Source organism: Kogia breviceps, chromosome 11 (assembly GCF_026419965.1).
Source record: "Kogia breviceps isolate mKogBre1 chromosome 11, mKogBre1 haplotype 1, whole genome shotgun sequence".
NCBI lineage: Eukaryota > Metazoa > Chordata > Mammalia > Artiodactyla > Physeteridae > Kogia > Kogia breviceps.
In genome coordinates, this window is record NC_081320.1 from 85489308 (window position 1) to 85510923 (window position 21616).

General features: G+C 34.5%; 1 protein-coding gene across 2 annotated transcripts in view; it reads left to right on the forward strand.

Annotated features, from left to right (window-relative positions):
* The window catches only part of ATAD2B (ATPase family AAA domain containing 2B), a 152359-nt gene that overhangs the window by 96584 nt on the left and 34159 nt on the right, over nt 1–21616 (forward strand). Inside the window, exons 19-21 of one of the 2 annotated variants that reach the window (XM_059079156.2) lie at nt 5863–6048; nt 17546–17681; nt 19732–19928. In XM_059079156.2, coding sequence (XP_058935139.1) covers nt 5863–6048; nt 17546–17681; nt 19732–19928 — 519 coding nt within the window. The remainder of the gene's footprint in view (nt 1–5862; nt 6049–17545; nt 17682–19731; nt 19929–21616) is intronic. The other variant, XM_059079157.2, reaches the window with a different exon arrangement.

The following is a 21616-nucleotide window of genomic DNA, read 5'->3' on the forward strand; positions in this document are numbered from 1 at the left end:
TGGGTTGGAAGTAGGGTTTATTCTTGAGTGAACACCACCTGGATGTCTAATCTAACCAGGCACTGAGTCAGAATTTTGTAGTCATGGTAGCTAAAGCTCAGACTTTCTCTGAACACTGACCAGAGACCACGTAAACAAACTGTCACGGTTAATCCCTGATTGTTTGTATTTTAAGTGCATATTTAAAATTAATTATTATAATATAATATAACATAATACTGTCTTTTCTGGAAAATTCTTTAAAAAGAGGCTATTATATAATGAAACTGAGGAATTTTTTCTTAATTTGTAGAGATTTGCAAGCCTGGGTATAAGTAGGTATAAAAGTCCTAGGGAAGAGAGTGCATAAGTCAGGTGCTGAAATGTTGGAAAGATAAAAAACCCCTTCTCTCTATCCTTCTGTTCTGTATTCCCTTTCTTTTCTTCCCTTTTGCTTTACTTCTCTTTGTAGTTAGTCCTTCTATAGGTAGAATCCTCTCTAAATAGATGTGGAATATAAGGGTTTGGTCTGTGGCAAGTTATTCTTCTGTGATTTTCTTTTCCCCTGCCTCTGAGATATGTAATATAAATTAAGTTGGGTTATTTAATAGTGTAACATGAACATAAAAGGTAGTTTTAAAGGAAAGAAGTCTTAAATCACCTTTAAAGATCTGTATTTATGTGTGTGATAAGATGGTAAGGGGGGAAGGGCCCTACTTCATATTTCTTTATACCATGGGGACCGTGTTTAATTCTATGCCATTCTTTAAAACATCCACATACAAGCAGACATATGACAAAACTTCTGTTTCTTCTTCTGAATGCCCCAGCTATTGATTAATATTATCAGTTGCATGAAAAATGGTAGAGGAGTTAGTGACTGCTGTAGGCTCTTCTCATTGTTTCTTTCTTACTTTCTTTTTTAAAAAATCTTTATTTAGTTATTTGATTGCGCCGGGTCTTTAGTTGTGGCACGCGGGATCTTTGTTGCTGTGTGCGGGATCTTTTAGTTGTGGCACGCGAACTTGTAAGTTGCGGCATGTGGGATCTAGTTCCCTGACCAGGGGTTGAACCTGGGCCCCCTGCATTGGGAGCGCGGAGTCTTAGCCACTGAACCACCCGGGAAGTCCCTCATTGTGTCTTAAAATTTAATGAGCATGAGAATCTCCTGGGGGTGCTTATTAAAATTTCTGATTCCCTGGCTCCACACCCAGAGATTCTGATTCATGAAATTTGGGATAAGCCCAGAAATCTGCACTTCAAACATGCACCCCAGTTGTAGTCTAGGTTTTCAGTAAATCACACTTTGAAATATAGTACTTTAGCTGATCACTGGACAGTAGTTCGACATTTATAACTGAAACAATTGCCTGAGTTCATAAAGTAGCTCTTTGTGTGTATGTGTGTGAGCATGTGTGTATGTATGTTACAGAGCATTTCATAGTCTTCCAAAGGCTCTGGAAGGAGAATGGAAACTGATGTAGCCTGGAAGATGTATGATTGTCCCAGTAAGTTCACAAGTAATTATTGAACCCTACAACAAGGTCAGAGATGTTAGTATCTGTAGTAAAAGACTTACTGTATTAATACTCTTAAAAAAAAATAGCAACAACTATGAGTCCCCTTACTGACATTTTCATATGTATTTTTTTACCTTTTGTATTATTTCTACTGCTGATTTAGGAAAAAAGGGATTGATGAGTGTTATATTTAATCTTTTTCATTAATACAGAGGTATGATCGAATTGATAAATTTAAATATGGTCTGTTCAAAGCTTTGGAGTTTGGGTACTATATGGTGTTATGAGTAATTTCACATGGTCAGTAAAGTATTTTGGGGGGTGAAAATTTTAGTATTTTTTGTTCCCTAGAATGAAATTGTATCTGGAAATTCTCAGGGGAAATCTGTTTTGGTTATGTGGCATTAAGGAGTTAATATACTTACCTATGTGTATACTTTGGATGTTCTTGCGTTTGTGAAAAAGGATTTCTGGGTTTCTCCATAACAGTCTGTGTATACTTTGGATACTCTTGTGTTTGTGCACGTGGGTACACATCTGTGTTTTACCATAGCACACTTTTTTTTGAATTGTAAACAAATTAAATTATCCTGGCCCAAATTGTATCACATTTACTGAAATTATTGACGTTTTTAGCAACGAAAATATCAGAAAAGGAATTTGGGTGTTTTTAATTTTCAAGAAATGTTGATTTGTATTAAATCCATTGTTCAGAAACTCTAGTATAGTTGTGTTTTATGACAGGCTGATTTTATATGCTTGTAAAGAAATTGAGCATTTTATTTCTTGAATCCTGAATCTTCAGATCCCAGACAGTGCCTTCTTTTCACAGAGATGCTCAGTAAATCTTAGGTCAATAGAACATAAATGGAGTTAGTGACAAATATAGTAAAGTTATCAGTAATGGAGACATATTATTTATTTTAACAGTTTTGATAGCATGGTTTAAGGAATTAAACTTATTTAAATAGTGCTTTTTAGTTTTTATAAAAATTGAGAACAAATTTAGCCCCCAAGATTTTTCTTTTACCTGTGTTTTATAATTTTAGTACTGTAACGTGACCAAGACAAATTCTGGAAATTTATTGATGGCAAAAAGTTGTTTTTCTCATATAGCCCCTTTTAGGAAAGTGAAAGCTGTACTGGCTTGGAGGTTTCTGCTTCGTGCACCTCTGTATTTAAAATGATTCCAGTTTTCAGTTTTTAATGAAAATGGCTTGTTATGGGCTGTATATTCTCCATTTTTTAAAGATACAGTGAATTTTCACGCACAGAACATTTTAATTTGGCATCTAATGTACTGATTTGAAATTTAGCTTTTGAGATAAGGACCCTTATAAATATAGGTGCAGTTTATATTGTTAGTGCTTCCTTGCATGGATACTTCTAATTTCAGTGACCTTATTTTTGCCTTTCATATCATTAATATTCAGAGAAAGTAGTTTTTGATATTTTTTAAATAAAGAAACTTTAAGAAAGTTATATAAGGGACTATGATGTCTGGGACAAGAAGAGGCCAGAAATATACTGTTTAAAGAATCAAAATGAACATTCACATACACTGGTGTACGTTCATTTTATTTGTGCAAGAGTGCTGGTCATGTCAGAGGTATTTTGAAACGGTTGGTTCAGTAATTTGGCCTACTGTCTTTTTTTCTCTATAACAGTTTTTCTGTTTTCTACTACACCTTGCACATCCACCAATCCAAGACACCCTGTAGGTGAGTATTTTTCTAGTTATCAAATGGCATCACTTGTTCCCAAGACAGTTGCCGCTTCACTAAAACTAGGCTTTATTTTTCTACTATGAGATATCTGGTTAATTGATTTCACAGAGTGTATCTTATTCCATAACTTCAAAAATTACCAGCAAACTGCAGAGGAGCCGATTTTACATGATAGAAAAATCACAATAGGTTTAAACTTTTTTCTGAATTTTAAAATACTATTCTCAGTCTCTATTCTTTTTGAAATTTCATTTCAAGAACAGGAGAATTAGTACAGCTTGGCTATTTAAAGAAAATATGAAAGTTTATTTTAATATTCTGAGATAACATGGGGTAAGGAATTTAAAAAGAAAACTTGTTTTAGTAGTATTTTAAAATTTTTCTGGAAATAAAGGATATTTTTCCTTTAAACACCTCAGAGAAAATTTCGAAAATATTTCCTGGCTATTGGTATTGCATATAGTTAGATTAATTCTCAGTCCATGTAATTATATATTCATGGACCAGAAAGGCAGAGCCTTTTTATTTTTCTATATTTGTCTTAGACTTTTTTCCTGATTTTTTTTTCTCTTCTAGGTTTTCAAATATAATTTCAAAAAGTTTACTTATAAAGATAGTTTCCTAAAGTCTTTGGAAATAAAAAGGTTACTAGAGTATCATTATCATGTTCAGTTTGCTAATTTTGAGAGGTTTGGATGAGAAAAGGAAAGAAATAGAAAAAAAAACCTTATGTATCTAGTTCAGCCTTGCAAATAAGTTTAAAACACCTACAGTATTGCATTGTTTAACTTCTGGCTCTGTAAAGTTTTTTATTTATTATCACTTAACCTTCTGTTGCTTTGCCCATACTCTTTGATATTTGCTAGCAGCTAGATGTTCTCAACACATATAGAAAACCTAACCTGCAAATACTAGACTGCAAGGCAGTATTTCATTTTTTTAAAAAGGCATGTTGTCTCATCTCTCCCTGGGCATGTGGTAACTTGCATGGCTGAATTAGGGTAGGTAGTTTTGTGAGGTTTCTCAGTAAGCTGTGTAGTTTGTGAGTCTTTTTCATATAATCACCTTTCTCTCCCTGCTGACTTCCCCTGGTTTTATCAGCAACAGGTGTTGGTCACTGTCTTCCACATACCATACCTGATTTGGGTGGCATATAATAAAAAAATTTTTTTTTTTTTTTTGGAATCAAATGCCTCTCTTGCCTTTGTGCTCCTGTATGGTTCCTTCCTTTTGCCAATATTTATGCTTGTTTTTCTCTTATGAATCTTCTACATGAACTTTGGAAAACAGTAATCCTTGGATTTTCAAGATCCAGGATAAGAGGGTGCGTGTTTGCAGAAAAGGTCAAAATTTGAGAGTCCTGAAGGAGTTGTACTGTACAACTGTTCTGGATTGGTGGATATGCAAATATTAAAGGAAGGGAAGGAGCAAATGTTACTTTTGATGTGAGTGATCATAACATCTACATTTCCGATTTGGGGGAAAATTTTATTTGAGTATCTTTCATCTGGCTTATTATTAATTGGCAGTACATTTTATTTTACACAGGAGATTTAAAGCTATATAAAATATAGTATTTAAAAATTCATGCAAGTGGTAGGCTTACTCATTAAAGAAAAACAATCCTTTTGAATTTTAGGAATGTTTCTGATAATCCTAATCATTTAAATTATTTGATTCTTATTTCTGTATCTTGTACATTATATAGGTTAATTGAAATGTGTTTAAGAGAAAATAGTAGAGAATTTTAGAAGTAGAAGTCTCAAATTGAAGAAAGATAGTCATTTTAACTTACACTCGTTAAAAGTATTTACGAGATGTCATAATAATCTGTGAGAATTTGTTGATGGGCTGTTGAGCTGTTGTTGACTTTTATGTAAAGGTCAGTAGTTCTGTTTGACAACTTATTAATAGCCAACCTGGTCTTTATTGGCATGTGTTGGCAGATTGTGACTGAAGCTATGGTTAAGACTCTTTTTAACACCTGAGGGAACTTTATTTTCTATTTTCTGAAGTGGGAGTATGTCATAGCTTTTAGCTAATTTATTTATTGTTCTTTAGAGATTAAGGGTATTTTGTGACTATTTTATAGAAGGTTGAATTAAGTAAGGTAATGGGAGGTAAACAAGTGGTTCAGCAGGTAGTTCATTAATTTTAATTTCTAGGGTGGTACATCTTGGTTAAAATATTTATTTAATTCATATGTTTAGTGATTTTAGCCTATGTGCATGAACATGTAAACTATGTCTCTTTTTCTTCTTTGTGCTTCCTGATAATCACTCTTAAGTGGGTGACGTATAGGTACATGCTTATCTCTTTATTTGCAGCATATTTTATAGTGGTGTTTTGCTTTATTTATATGATAGATAAGTGGAACAATTTGATGCCTTTATACTATTAATATATACTGAATAGGAATAATAAAATAACAAAAAAATACTCCTTTTCTTAGGTGGGGTAAAGGTAGATAGAAGCTGTATGTATGGCTTGTGCATCATATCTTGAACAGCTTAAATACTGGGGCTGAAAGTAATTATAGTAACAGGCCTGACACATTTAATGTATTTGGGGGTTACTGTGTAGACATTAGAATAATATCTATTTGAATTTTTAATGCCAGTTCTTTCCTTAATTAGATTTTTCGTGAAGCTCGAAGAACAGTACCTAGTATTGTTTACATGCCTCACATTGGTGATTGGTGGGAAGCTGTCAGTGAAACTGTGAGAGCAACTTTTCTGACTTTGCTACAAGATATACCATCATTTTCACCCATATTTTTATTGTCTACCTCTGAAACCATGTACAGTGAACTTCCTGAAGAGGTGAGAACTCATTAAATATTTATCTTTTCTTATAATATGGTTTTAAAATAGTTGACCTTGTAAATTTGACCTTGTAAATTTTAGTTATTATAAAATCAGTACTGTCAAGGTTCATGCCTTGGTTGTACCACTTATTAGCCATGTGACTTAAGTTAGTTAACATTTTAAGTTTCAGTTTCTTTTTTTTGGTATGTATGATATATTTCTCAGTGTTGTTGTGAATTTTGAGATAATTCATGCTTAGACCGGACCTCGACATATATAGTACCTACTAAGAAGATCTTAGCTGTGTCATCATTAATGCCATTATAACTATCCTTCTCACTCTTATCATCTGTTAGATTATTTGGTGAGATTTGACCTTTCAGCTCTTTCATTGATAGCATCACGTTAAGCTGAAGATTATTATGACTGTGCATATTTTTCAAATCTGATATTTAGCGTTTGAATTCACATCCAACTCAATAGTAGAGTATAAGATAAAAATCACAGTTTCAGAAACAAATTAGTTAGATCAACTCATGTGAATGAAATTGATTTTTAAGAAATTATTTTAACATTCTGAGCTTACTAGGTTTTGAAATAATCTTCTTTTGAAATGCTTAGAAATATTTTGCCCAGGCAACACAGTTCTTATAAATAATTTACATGTTTCAAATGCTATAATATACATCTTGATTACGTAGAATTTTATGATTCAGATTTTTCTTTTTTACCAAGTTCTTTTGTTCTGTTTTAGCTCTTATTATCTATCTTGTTGCTAAACTGGATTTGTACAACTTACTGCTCTTGTAAGAAAATTATATTAAGTGTAGACTAGTTCATTTTTTGTTATTCAGAATCTGATATTATTTGGAGACCATTAATCAAAATATTTTTTATCACAGGGAGCAATAAAGTTTAGTGGAAAGATGTATGTAGTAAGAGTCAGAAAAACCTTGGTATTGACTTACTTGTCTTGATTTTGGATAAATATTTGAACCTAGAGTAGCTTCAGTTTCCTCACCTATAAGACGTGGATAATAACACAGGCTTGTTGGTGTGAGACAGTATATGTGAGTTTCTTTTGGAAGCTACAGAGCTATAATATGTTGGGTATTATATTAGTATTATAAAGTAAGAGTGCACTTGAAATTGACTTAGGAGAGTGGACTGAACCTGGACATAACCTAGGAGCCACTTTTAAAAATTAGATCCTCACTGTCAACTAGTTTTATTATAATTTTATAAAAAATAAAGAAAATTGGGATGATTAAGGGCTCTAGTTAGGAATATATACTTACCTGAAGTTTCCTTATATTATTTGAAAAATTTGTAAATAAAAGTCTTACTGAACCTATCTTGATACACAGCAGTTTTAATTTTGCCTATTCTTATTGTCTGTTTGCATATGTGATTTTATTGTTGGTTTAGTTTTTTAAAAAACTAACATTGCATCTATATATTTTCAATGTTGCTATATTGTTATAATTTTTAGTGGATTCAAAAAGCCTACTACTGGTGAGTAGGCTTTTTTCATTATTTGTTTACCAATAACCTTAATTAATAGCTAAAATATTAAAAATTTACTAGCATTGAATCCTGAAATTTCACCCCCCCACCCTTTGTCTTCTGTATTCTCTGCCCTTATTATAGCAAATAGCTACTAAAGCTATTATGGATATTCACATTTGTGGGTGAAGATTATGGGGTTTTTCTTAGACTACTGATTACATAACATTTTATACTAATTGTCCTTAGGAAAGCCTCCTCTGCCCCCAAGGCTTTCATTTTAATTTCAGCTTTGCCATTAGTATATTGCTTTGTTTAGGTCACAGACTGAAATAGTAGTGAATAATACTTAGCACGTACCGATAAATATTTGGTAGATGAATGAAAAGCATGGAGAGTTGCAGACTGAGTAACTGTAGATTAGCAAGGTGCCAGATCTATGGAAGAGGACATGAAGTAGACAGTGGGTAGTAAAAACTAAGTGATTCTAAAAGAAAGAGAGAAATAGCCAGTTACTATAGTATATTTAAGAAAATACAGTGGTAAGTTAAAATAACAGTAAGATACAGATTTTAACCTATCAAATAGGCCAAAAAAAAAAAGTTGGATAAACTCTCTCCAGGACAGTTCATAGTAATAGATTTAAATATGTCTATTCATTTTAGCTCAGCAATACCATTTATAGGTAAGTAGTTTTTCATAGATAAAAAAAGATACAACACAGAAAGTATCATAGCCTTTCTTCATGGACAAACACAAAGATACAGCACAGGCAACACAAAAAGTACAAGAGTATTTATCATAGCCTTTCTTCATCAATTGGAAACTAAATGTCCTAGAGTAGGGGATTGATTATAGTGGGTTCCTTCCATGAAGTACGAGACCATTAAAAATATTGATGTAGAAGACATTTAATGTCATGAAAAGATGTTTGAATGTATTGCTAAAAATTGCAGATATTAAATCAATATATATGGCATTATCTGGGTTTATATAGAAATAATTATATATTAGTTATATAGTCATATATAAAAAACTATATGTAACTATTAATAGAAATGTTAATAGTAATTATCTCTGGGTCTTAAGATTATAGTTATTTTTGTTACCTGTTTTCTAAATCTTCTGTAATAAGTGCTGCTGTTCTCATCAGAAAATAAACTCATTCAGAGATGAAAAGAAAAGGTTATCTGCTCAATTTTTAAAAACAACACCAAACAAAAAAAATTAGTCATCATGGGACTAATATTAGGGATACAAAAATGTTTTCTTTTTGTGGGACAGAGTGACAATCTCATCTTTTGGAGCCCTTTTAAAATTCTCTTGTAAATGTGTCTTTGTATAGCTCTCTCTTTTTAATCCCAAAGTAAGACAATGCATTGAGATATTGAGAAAAATATTAGAACTTCTATTCATTTTTCATATTATCTTAAAAATGTGTGTATGTTTCATAATACAAATAGTAATATTATTAGAATAGTACATTTAAGTAAGTATGTATATATTGGAGGGAGTATTTTTTTTTTAATTAATTAATTTTTGGCTGCATTGGGTCTTCATTGCTGCACGCCAGCTTTTCTCTAGTTGCAGAGAACGGGGGCTACTCTTCATTGCGGTGCACGGTCTTCTCATTGCAGTGGCTTCTTGTTGTGGAGCACGGGCTGTAGGTGCGCGGGCTTCAGTAGTTGTGGTGCTCGGGCTTAGTTGCTCCGTGGCATGTGGAATCTTCCTGGAGCAGGGCTCAAACCCGTGTCCCCTGCATTGGCAGGCGGATTCTTAACCACTGCCCTACCAGGCAAGTCCTTTTTTTTTTTTTTTAAAGTATCATTTATTGAGTTTGATATGCACAAGTGTCAAGTCTGGAGGTAGTATTTTCAACTTTTTTTTACTGATGAGGTGTTTCATCAAAAAAAAAAAAAAAAAAAAAAAAAAAAAAGAAAGAAAAACCATTGGAAATCATTGTTCTAGACGAGCTGTTATCAAAGTGTGATCCAAGGACCCTTGTGGGCTCCACAAGACTTTCAGAGGCTTGTCACATTCCTCTTTTTTGTTTTTTTGCAAATAAATATGTATCTTCTTGAATATGGGTTTTTTTCATGTATACCAATCAGAGCAACATTACTGTAACAGATTGAATGCAGAGGCAGAAAATGAGAATACAGTTGTCTTTTATTAAGCCAGACATAAGAGAGATTTGAAGAAATGTAAAACAGTGCCACTTTTCTAACTAAATTTTTTTAATATATATAATGTTTTATATTTTGGAAAAATATGTCTTTCAAAAGAATATATATATATTTTACATTTATTTTATTGAAGTATAGTTGATTTACAGTGTTGTGTTAATTTCTGCTATACAGCAAAGTGATTCAGTTATACATATGTATGTTCTTTTTCATATTCTTTTCCATTATGCTTTATCACAGGGTATTGAATGTAGTTCCCTGTGCTATACAGTAGGACCTTGTTGTTTATACATTCTTTTTTAAAAAATAAATTTATTTATTTTATTTATATATTTTTGGCTGCATTGGGTCTTCGTTGCTGTGCGTGGGCCCTCTCTAGTTGGGGCGAGCAGGGGCCACTCTTCGCCACAGTGCGCAGGCTTCTCATTGCAGTGGCCTCTCCTGTTGCAGAGCACGGGCTCCAGGCGTGTGGGCTTCAGTAGTTGTGGCGTGTGGGCTTCAGTAGTTGTGGCATGTGGGCTCAGCAGTTGTGGCTCACGTGCTCTAGAGTGCAGGCTCAGCAGTTGTGGTGAATGGCCTTAGTTGCTCCGCAGCATGTGGGATCCTCCCAGACCAGGGCTCGAACCCGTGTCCCCTGCATTGGCAGGTGGACTCTCAATCACTGTGCCACAAGGGAAGCCCTATACATTCTATATGTAATAGTTTGCATCTACTAATCCCAAACTCCCAATCCAACCCTCTCCCTTGGTAATCACAAGTCTGTTCTCTATGTCTATGATTTTGTTTCTGTTTCATAGATAAGTTCATTAAAAGAATATATTTTTTAATGTTAGCATGTAATAGGTTTTAAATGAATACATAATTTGGAAGGTTCTTAGTTTTAATTTTTGGTACATAAATATTGACAGATATAATCCAGATAAGCAAAAGCTCTTTTGGGTTCTTGAGTAATTTTTAAGAGTTTAATTAAGTGTGGAGACCAAAACATTTGAGACTCTCTGACCTAGACCACAGCTCTTTGAGAGGAGGGGACTGTCTTACTGCCCTTCGCTTCCTGATACAGTGGAATTGCTTAGTAAATGTTTGTTGCATGAAAAAAAGAAACTGTTGAATCATCACAGAGGCTTTAAGTAACTCCTGCGTAGCCTCATGCTTCTTTTTTGTTGTTGTTGCAAAATTCTAGTGTAAGTAAATTTATTTCTGTGGACCCTGAAGACCTTTTCTGAGAATAGTTGGAGAATTTTAGTTGCTATGTATGAGAATTGCAAGTTATTTCTCTTCAGGAGAATTAGAAAAAAGAATCAAAGGTTGAGCATAGTAAGGAGACTTTTAAACAAGGAAGCGGATAAAAGTAGAAATATTTGCAGGAAGGAAAGCAGACTTTGGAATTGCGCTTAAATTTCTGAAGAGATTCACAGTATGTACTTTGGCATTAAATTATGGGCAGGCTTAGAATGGTATAATTCAATATATTAGAAGTGAATTTTAAAGAAATATCTCCTCAGCTACACTGATGAAAGTAAAGATTACATACAGTATTTTGTCTTCTCAGTATTTCATGTCATTTTGTGTCTCTCAGTTTATGGTGGGACCTGGGAGGTAAAAATCAGTAACTTAAGTAGAAACATCAAGTAGGGACATTGAAAACTCAGATAAATGATCATGTATACAAGAGAAATATCTTAGTATTAATTTTTTGGTTGTAAAACAATTTTATGATTTCTTAAAATTTAAGAGGAAGGTGATCCTCCCAAGTTTTTTTTTAATTAAAAAAGGTATAGTAAATGAACATGAATTATTACTATTTTAAGGTATGTTAAATACTAATGTTTATTTTTACTTGATGGATTGTGTACCTGTTTTGTTTTAAGGAAAGCAAACTTTATTTATGAAAACTATTGTAGATTCATTTCTGACCTCATTTTCCACACCTTTTCTTTTTGAGATTTTGAGGGTTTTTTTGTTTTTGTTTTTTGATTTTGATGTTTTAAACCATTAGTTTTACCGATTACAGAGGTCATATAGACACTACCTTCAAAACTGGGGGCTAACAATTCTAACATTTTAATAAATGAGGTAAAAAATATATTTGCTAATGAAAGAATTGCTGATATTTATGCAACTATGTGCTAGGGACTGTGTAGGTTAATCATATATATTATCTAACATATGTTCTTAAACTGTTCCATGAGAAAAGTATTACTTTCCCATTTGACAGATGAAGAAACTGAGGCCAACAGGGGTAAAGTAACTTGCCTAGGGTCTTACAGCTAGTGGCAGAGCAAGGATTTGAACCCAGGTTTGTCTGATTCCAAAGGCTATGCACACTTATAATGCCCTGTTCTCTCTAAAACTACAGAGAGACAGTTTTTGCATATTGTGATGATTAGGCTGATGAGTGGTTAGGGAAATGGAGTTTTGTATTCATCAAGTTAAGATCATTGTTCATTCATTGAAAATGTGTTGCCTATTCTGTGCAATGTAATGTAATTTATTTAAGATAGTGTCTGTTTTCTTCACTCTTCCATTCACAGTGTCTAACTGCCTAACACAGTTTCTACACACACACACACACACACATACACACACAATACTCACACATAGATGCATGTATACACGTACATATTTCTAGTACAGTATCTTCATTGAATGAAATAAAATAGGCGAAAATTCAGATAGCCACTGTTCTCCAAGAATTTAAAGTTTAGAGGGAAGAGAGACCTGGAAAAAATAATATAGTAGTAGAAGTGCTGTAATAGTAGAACATATAAAAGCATGATCCATAAAAGAAAAAATAGATATGGTAAACTTTATCAAAATTAAAACCTTTTATTCTTTAAAAAACACAATTAAGAAAATGAAAAAAAAAACAACAAATCACGGACAGGTAGAAAATATTTCAAGTATATCAAATCACATATCTGGTAACACTTATATCCAGAATGTATAAAAAACTCTTTCAGCATAATAATAAGACTAAGTCAAATGATTTTCGATAAGTGTGAGTACCATTCATCAGGAAAAAGATGGTCCTTTTAACAAATGGTGCTGGAAAACTGGATGTTCACGTACAAAAGAAATGAAGTTCAACTTTTTTCTTACACTGTATGCAAAAATTAACTCCAAATGGATTGAAGAACTAAACATAAGACCTAAAACCATAAGGACTTCCCTGGTGGTGCAGTGGTTAAGAATCCGCCTGCCAATGCAGGGGACACAGTTTTGAGCCCAGGTCTGGGAAGATCCCACATGCCACGGCGCAACTAAGCCCATGAGCCACAACTACAGAGCCCATGTACCGCAACTACTGGAGCCCATGTGCCTAGAGCCCGTGCTCCACAACAAGAGAAGCCACTACAATGAGAAGCCTGCACACCACAACAAAGAGTTAGCCCCTGCTCGCTGCAACTGGAGAAAACCCACACACAGCAACGAAGACCCAGCACAGCCAAAGATAAATAAATAAATAAACAAATTAAAAAAAAAAAAAAACACACCTAAAACTATAAAACCCTTAGGAAAAAACATAGGGGAAAAGCTCCATGACATTGGATTCAGCAGTGATTTCTTGGATGAGACACCAAAAGTACAGGTAACAGAAAAAATAGATAAATTGGACTTCATTAAAAATAAAACTCTTAACAGATTGAAAAGACAATACACTGAATGGGAGAAAATATTTGCAAATCATGTATCTGATAAGGGGTTGATACCCAGAGTGTATAAAGAACTCCTACAACTCAGCAACAGAGAAAACCCCAAACGGCTAGTTCAAAAATGGGCAAAGTACTTAAATAGATTTTCTCCAAAGATGATACTCACATGGCAATAAAGCACATGAAAAGATGCTGAATATCACTAATCATTATGGAAATACAAATCAAAGCCACAATGAGATACCACTTTATACCCAATAGGATGGCTACTGTCATAAAAACAGAAAATAACAAGTGTTGGTTAGGGTGTGAGGGAATTGGATCCCTTCTGCATTGCTGGTGGAAATATAAAATTGTGTAGCCTCTGTTGAAAATAAATGGTTTGGTGTGGTGATTTCTTAAAGAATTAAACAAAATTACCATATGATCCAGCAGTTGTACTTCTGGGAATATACCCAAAAAAAGTGAAAGCAGGGATTCAAACAGATGTTTGTATACCCATGTTCTTAGCAGGATTACTCACAGTAGCCAAAGGGTAGAAATCAACAGATGAATGGATAAACATAATGTGGCATATACATACAGTGTAACATTATTTAGCTGTAAAAAAGAAGGAAATTTTGACACATTCTACAACAAGAGTAACTGCAGCATGGGTAAATCTTAAGACATTATACCAAGTGAAATATGCCAGTCACAAAAGGACAAATATTGTATGATTCCTCTTATACAGGGTTCCTAGAGTAGTCAGATTCATAGAGATAGAAAGTAGAATGGTGGTTGACAGGACCTGGGGAAAGGGAGAGTGTAGGGAGGTAATGTTTAATGGGTCGAGTTTCAGTTGGGGAGGATGGAAAAGTTTTGAAGGTAGATGGGTAGTGATGACTGCACAACCATGTGAATACACTTAATGCAACAGGCTGTACAATTTAAAAATGTTAAATTTTTTTGATGACCGTTTTACCACCAATTTAAAAAGAAAACTACAATTTAAAAATGGGCTAAAGAGTTGACTAGGCATTTTACCAAAGAGTATATATATTCTTAGGGTAATAAGCATGAGAAAAGATTCTCAGTATCATTAGTCATTCAGGAATGAGGTGCCACTGCACACCCGACTAGGATAGCTATACAATCACAAAGACAGACAACACCAAGCATTGACAAGAATGTAGGAAACTTGAATCCTTGTGTATTGCTGGTGGAATTGTAAAATAGTATAGCCACTTTGGAAAAGTTGGCAGTTCTTAAAGTGTTAGACATAAACTTATGATATGACTCAGCATTTCCACTGCTAGGTAACTCCTCCAGAGAAAATATAAACATACGTTCACACAAAAACTTGTACGCCAGTGTTCCTACTAGTATTATTCATCATGGTGGAAATAACCCAAGTATTTATTAATTGGTGATTGGCAAAACAAAATGTCGTGTATATACATAGAGTGAAATGTTATTCAGCAATAAGTGGAGTGAACTACTGATACATTCTCCAGTGTGGGTGAGCCTCAATATATTATGCTAAAAGTGAGAGAAACTAGACACAAAGGACTACCAATTCTATGATATGCAATTTCTAGAAGAGACAAATTTCTGGACACAGAAACCAAATCATTGGTTGTCAGCTGGCAGTGTAAGTGTGGATGAACTGCAAATGGGCGCAAGGGAACTTTTTGGAGGTAATGGAAATATTCTAAAACTGACCTGTGATGGTTGCACAGCTGAACTAATTTACTAAAAATTATTGAACTTAAAAAAAGTTTAATGAGAGATAGTAGAAGGTATGTCTAAGTTTATCCAGGAAAGTCAGAGAAAGCATCACCCAGAAAGCACTGGCTTGAGTGGAGAGTTAAAAACAAAACAGTTTAGAAAAGAGTGAATAGCAGCTATAAAGACTGTTGTGAACCAGTGTGAAAGAGAACATGATTCGTTCAGGGAATTATATGAGGTTTGTCTTGTTGCAGTATGAAGTTTGAGGCTGGGAATGTCAGAAGATAGGAGTGAATTTAAAGAAAAACAAGCTGTTGGTAATAATCAGGAAGGTTGATATCAGGGGGATTATTGTAGACTTGCTCTTGGTATGGTTTTACATTTACCAGGTTCAACACAATGTTGAAAAATGATCAGAAGAAAGAATATTTAAAACTGAAATTAAATGTTTTACTACCCTTAAACAGAATCCTGGTACTTCTAGGGTATTGTGTTCTGTTTATTTTTCAAGACCCAGTTAATGTTAGCATTTTCTGCTGTATCTTATCTAATGCCTCTTCACCCATGCCCCTTGCAGGGTCTCCTCTGTTTCACTACTCTTGTTAAAACACTTCTGGCATGGTATCATAATGCTTTCTTATGAGACTGAAGAGACTTGACAGCAGGAAGTAAGCCTATTTTCTTCAAGTTTTTAACTGCAGTGTTTGGCATGATATTTGACACATGATGGATGTTCGGTGGTAAATTTGCTTGCCAGAACTTTCAAGGGAAGGCCGGCCAGCAAAGTATAGATCGAAGAATTGGAGGGGTTTTTACATGAAGGTAGTCTTCAAAGAAAATATCGGAAGGTCACAAGGTGAAATTTTATGTAAACTCTTTAAGGCTTTGGCTTTGGGTTGACATAAATAATTTCCCATCTAAGTATTGAATTCTGATGGCTACTTTTCATTGTCTCTTCTCTGTCTTAGGATTTTAGAGTTAGAAAAGACCTTTAGAGCTTATATAATCTAGTCTTCTCTATATATTCACTTTGTGACCTCAAGCCAGTTACTTAAACCTTTCCAAGCCTAGGTTTTTTCATCTGTAAAATGAGGGACTCCCTATGTACCTCATTGTTACAAAGATAGATTAAAATAATATTTAAGTAATTCTTCATTTCACAGTCTGCAATTCAGTAAGTGGCTAGACATAACAAATTGAATGGACTATCCAAAGTTTACCAGAAATATGTACCTATATTTGGGCTAGAATCTGATGTTTTAAATTTTAATCCAGTATTTCCACACTGTCATGGTTGTTGGTACTTCTTTCCATATTAGTGACCCCCCCCCCTTTTTTTTTTTTTTTTTTGCGGTACACGGGCCTCTCACTGTTGTGGCCTCTCCCGTTGTGGAGCACAGGCTCCGGATGCGCAGGCTCAGCGGCCATGGCTCACGGGCCTAGCCGCTCCATGGCATGTGGGATCTTCCCGGACGGGGGCACAAACCCATGTCTCCTGCATCAGCAGGCAGACTCTCAACCAGTGCGCTACCAGGGAAGCCCCCTTTTCCCTTTTTTTATTTGCAGTTTCCAATTTGATGTGGGCTAGGTAACAAAATCACAAGCTTTATTCATTCAGTATATGCTTATTAAGCATTGCTAGGTAGGCATGGTGGTAGGTATAGGAAAACAGATGAGTTCTGTTCTCAGGGAGTTTAGTATCTTGAAATAGGAAACAGACCTTCTAGGAAAACATGAATTAAATGAAGTGTATCGACAAATGTGGATGGTGTAAAGAGGATTTAGGCAGCATATTTTGCAAGGGGGACATCTGGGGTCAAAGTCCTTATAGAGCAGGTGAACAAAGGAAAGGTGGCAATCACTAACTGGAAGGAGTTGAGGGATATGAGCATGACTGGCTTAATTTTGCTTGGGAGTTTTGCATGGAAGGTGGTGTCATTGTGGAGCATTCTTTGGTGAGATTGAAGGTGTAGTTTTTCTGCAATGAAATCAAGATTCCAGAGGATACAGTGGAATAGACTTAGTAGGGAAAGAGCCCAGGAAGGGAAGTTAGTGGATAGGAAGCACACAGAAACAGCTTAAGATAAGGCAACATTGTTAGCATCCTCCCAGCTCTCTATTGTAAGTAGGTTGTAGATAATTACTTTTCAGCTCTTACGCAACAGCTCTTTGAGATTGTTGCCATCTGACTATTACAATCAGCTCTCCTTTTTTATATTATAGTATAATTTATTAATGACTTGAGCAACAGGATCATTCTTTCATTCTTGTTTGTTCCATGAGGTTGAACCTCTCAACAGCATAGCCTAAGACTAGGTTAACCTTAACCGCGCATGAATGTTCAACGAACATTGAAAATGGTACCGAAGTTGAAGAAATTATAATTTGGTATAATATATAAGCTTTTAATTCTCTAAATATTTAATGTCTTTGTGTGTGTGTGTATGTGTGTAGGTTAAATGTATCTTTAGAATACAGTACGAAGAGGTCTTGTATATTCAAAGGCCTATTGAAGAGGACAGAAGAAAGTTTTTCCAAGAACTGATTCTCAATCAGGCCTCAATGGCTCCACCACGAAGGAAACACACTGGTAAAGTTCCTAAAGCCTTTAGGAAAATGGGTGGGTTGGAGTTAAGAGATACCCTATCTTGGAGTCATCTTTTTAAAAAACCCATTTCTTTGTGGAAATGAAGACAGTTTTTCAGGTTTTGTTTAACTTTAGATGAACACATGTGGAAGTGGCCATTGTGTTTACCTGACTTGAGGAGATTGGGAAGTATAGCCTCATTGTTAAAGCTTTACTAATGAGTGACTGTTTATGAAGTAGTCTCTTTATCACTTCAATCCAGATGCTCTGGTAGATTTCACATTCTGAGGCTCAAAAAGTCATAGAAAAAGTCTTTGGTTCTGCTGTGTTTTAGTCACTTTAAGTACTAAGGACTCGAATTGTCAGGTTGTGAACAACAGGTGTTGTGCTGATTGCTTTCTGGGCCAGGGTAGTTTTGTTGGGCCAAGAACTGGCTGGAACATTTGCCTTTTCTGGTTTATTTATTGATTGATTTTTCAAATATTTATTGAGCACCTATTATGTTAGATATATTATGCTAGGCACTTGGAAATCTATCATGGCTTTCTTTAAGCATTAGAGTTTTCTTGGATTGGGGCCTAATAGCATTAAGAGGGGCCTCAAAATTAGATTTTCAGTCCCCTGGCTTAAGTAAGGACTGCATGCTAAGTCATTCAAAAGAGAGTTTCTTTCCCTAATACTAAAGGTGCAAAAAGGTAAGATCCCCTTGCTTAATCTTTCATCCTCTTCTAGAAAATAGCAGTCCTGTTTGTTAAAAAAAATTTTAAGCCTCTTTCTTTTTGTTCTGCTTTTTATGTTTCTCATAGCTATTCTTATACGATATTAAATACATTTCCCGTCCCTGCCAACTCCTTGCTTTTTCATACTTCTTTGTTTTCCAGTGGTTATATTATCCAATACTGTGTTTTTCAGTGGCTTTATTATCCAATACTTTAATAATTTTATTGTCCTTTAGTGGCTCCTTTTCACATTTTCTCAGTGCTTTTAAGATGAACATCTATCAAATGACTATAGCTGTGGGGTTTTCCCCACAGAAACTTAGGAATATTCAACATGGAAGTTATACCTTCTGATTATTGGTTGTTGCCTTCTGTTAATCTAAATAACAGCATTTAAAATATTTCATTATTAAAATGATTCATTTTAATAAAGTATCTTGCATGTTCCTAGACATATTTTAGTCCCATAGATCTGAATTTTCTATGTTAAGGCTGAACATAATTCTTTTTCTTTTTGAGTTGCTCCTGTTGACTTTGATTTTTTATTTTAGGGGCTATTTAGAAATTGGCGAGAATACTTAGGATTTTAATCCTGAGCTTCAGTGTGATATCAGGAAAATCTTTTAAGGAATTAGAGAGCATTATGGTTAGGCAAGTTAATACTTTACCTTCTAAGAAGATGTTTTGTTTGTTTTACAGTAGATAGTGAATACCATAGATTTTATATATCACACTTAAGCCTGGGTTTTCCATCTTCTTCATGTCTTTGGGATTCTTTTTTTAGTTACTACTTTTTTTTTCCCCCACTCCCTGCAGGTGCCATTTACTATCCCAACTGTGTTGCAGTAAGAATATGAGGGTAGGAGACTTGTCTGAAATTAGAAGTCTTTGGGAATTGGAAGGATCAAAGAATTATTCTTTGCCCGTTTAAATTTCATGCTTATAAGGCAACCTCATTTTGAGAAAAAGTCTTTAAATAAGGTTGACTTCAGCAAATCAGTATACAAGTATTTCACCTGAAGATATTTATGTTGATTTGAAATCTTTTTCTTAAAGTTGTATGTAAATAATACCTCAGAATCAAATTATTTAAAATCATATCATTTGTGCTGTAAAGACATCCTGTTGTAAGTTATTTTATAAAAGTAAAGCTGTTCACTCCCTAGTGTACTTTCGGTTTCCATTCAAATTTTTACCTGCCTGAATTCACATGGTTCACATGTATTTGGAATTCTCCTTTTCTTAAAACTACATTTTGAGAGAGTGCCAGAACAGTAATTGAGGTCCTGACCCTGCCATGTTGGAATCTTAACATTTTCTTCTACTTTCTTTAGGTCTTTGTGCTATGGAAGTTCTTCCACTTGCACTACCTTCTCCACCTCGTCAATTATCAGAATCAGAAAAAATTCGGATGGAGGACCAGGAGGAAAATACTTTAAGAGAGTTGCGGTTGTTTCTCAGGGATGTAACCAAGAGGCTGGCCACAGATAAACGCTTTAACATCTTCAGCAAACCGGTGGATATTGAAGAGGTCTTGTTTCAGTAGTGTGCAAACAGTGAAGTTGAACTGGCTAAAAGAAAAAAATGTTGACATCTTTTTTTGGAAGGAAAAAAACAAAGGCATGGATGAATATTACCCCTAGCCTGTAAAATTTTAATCCATGTGATAACTACCAATGTCATCAGCAAACATCTGGTGACTTTTGGATGAAATTAATGACAATTTGTATATGTCCTCTTGATTAGTATTGATCTTTGTGATCTCCTACTCTTCAATTTAAGAAGAGGATTAAAAGTTACTTTAGTGAAATGTCCATACTAGACTATTTTTATTCCAGGATAAATCCTGCTTTCCAAAAGAATATTGGTATTAACCAATCAATACCAATTAAAATTGTCATTTCCCAAATTGTGTATACCTTACTGAAAGTGGTAGCTAAGAAACCTGAAATTTGTCTTTCATATTCTGGAAATGTCTGTGACTAAGATGCTATATGAGGTTATAAGCACAGCCTATTATTTTTCTCTCCAAGAATTTTCTCTGCTCTGAGTGGAAAATTTCTCACTTTCTATGTGTATTGTTTTGTGTCCTTGTGGGAGCATGGTTTGTGATGATGAGAAAAGAAATTTTCCATTTGGAATCTACTATAATACTGTAGAATAAATTTTATTTTGTTTTGTTTTATCCTGGGATAATATAGTGTGTGGATGCACATAATGCAGTCTTTACTGGCATTCTTCTTATAGTTCAGACTCCATGTTTGAACAGCTTTGGTGTTTTTAGTTTTAATTTTTTTCTTCATCTTTTTTTAAATTTGAATTATGAAGTGATGCAGAGTTTAATGTTGTGTCCTCGTGAAATCTGTGCTTTTGGATCAGAGCAGATTCCTTTGGAACCATTACCTCATCTATGCCTGTGAGCTAGCATTATGTTTTTTCCCCTTGGAAAACCTGAAAATATCTATTCCCCCCACCTCCCCCTTTTGGGAATAAAGGGACTATGTTTAATTTTATTTGTATGTTTATCCACAATACATAGTTTTAGTCATTTGATCCTTTCAGCAACCCCACAAGGTCATTATTATGTAGCAGTTGAAGAAACTGAGGCTTATTGGCAAGTGACACAGCCAACACTCAATGTTTCTTAAAATTCGAAGTCCACATTCTTTATATCACGGCTGTCATCTTTTTCTACTGGAATAACAGGACTTGCCTATTTGCTCTTGCAATTAATACATATTTTATATTCGTGAAGCATATTTTTTCCCTCGTGGTATTTTTCAGAAAGTCTTAAAACTATCAGCCCACTTTAAAGATTGTTATACATGTTTATTTTTATTTCAAATTGGGTATGGGAACTCTGACACTTAATTGGACTTGCCCCCAAGTCAGCCTCCTATGCTGGGAGTGAACCAGTTTTGCCCTTGTCCAGGAAAACTTTTTCTGTCTAACCAGAAGAGATTGTCAGATTTCAAATGCCATCTGTGATAGAGTGAAAGTTTTATAAATGATGGTAAGGCAGTGGAAGGGGATAGAAGATGTTGGTCAGTTAAAACTTTAATTTTAGGGTGATGTTTTCTCTTTTTCCTTTTTTTTTTTCCTTTCTCAGGTTCATTTTGCTACTGCTTCTTTGTTTACTGTTAAGGCTGAAAACGTAGGGGTCTCTGGGACAGATAGAGAGGGGAAACTAAAATAACATTTTGATAACCTAAAACACAA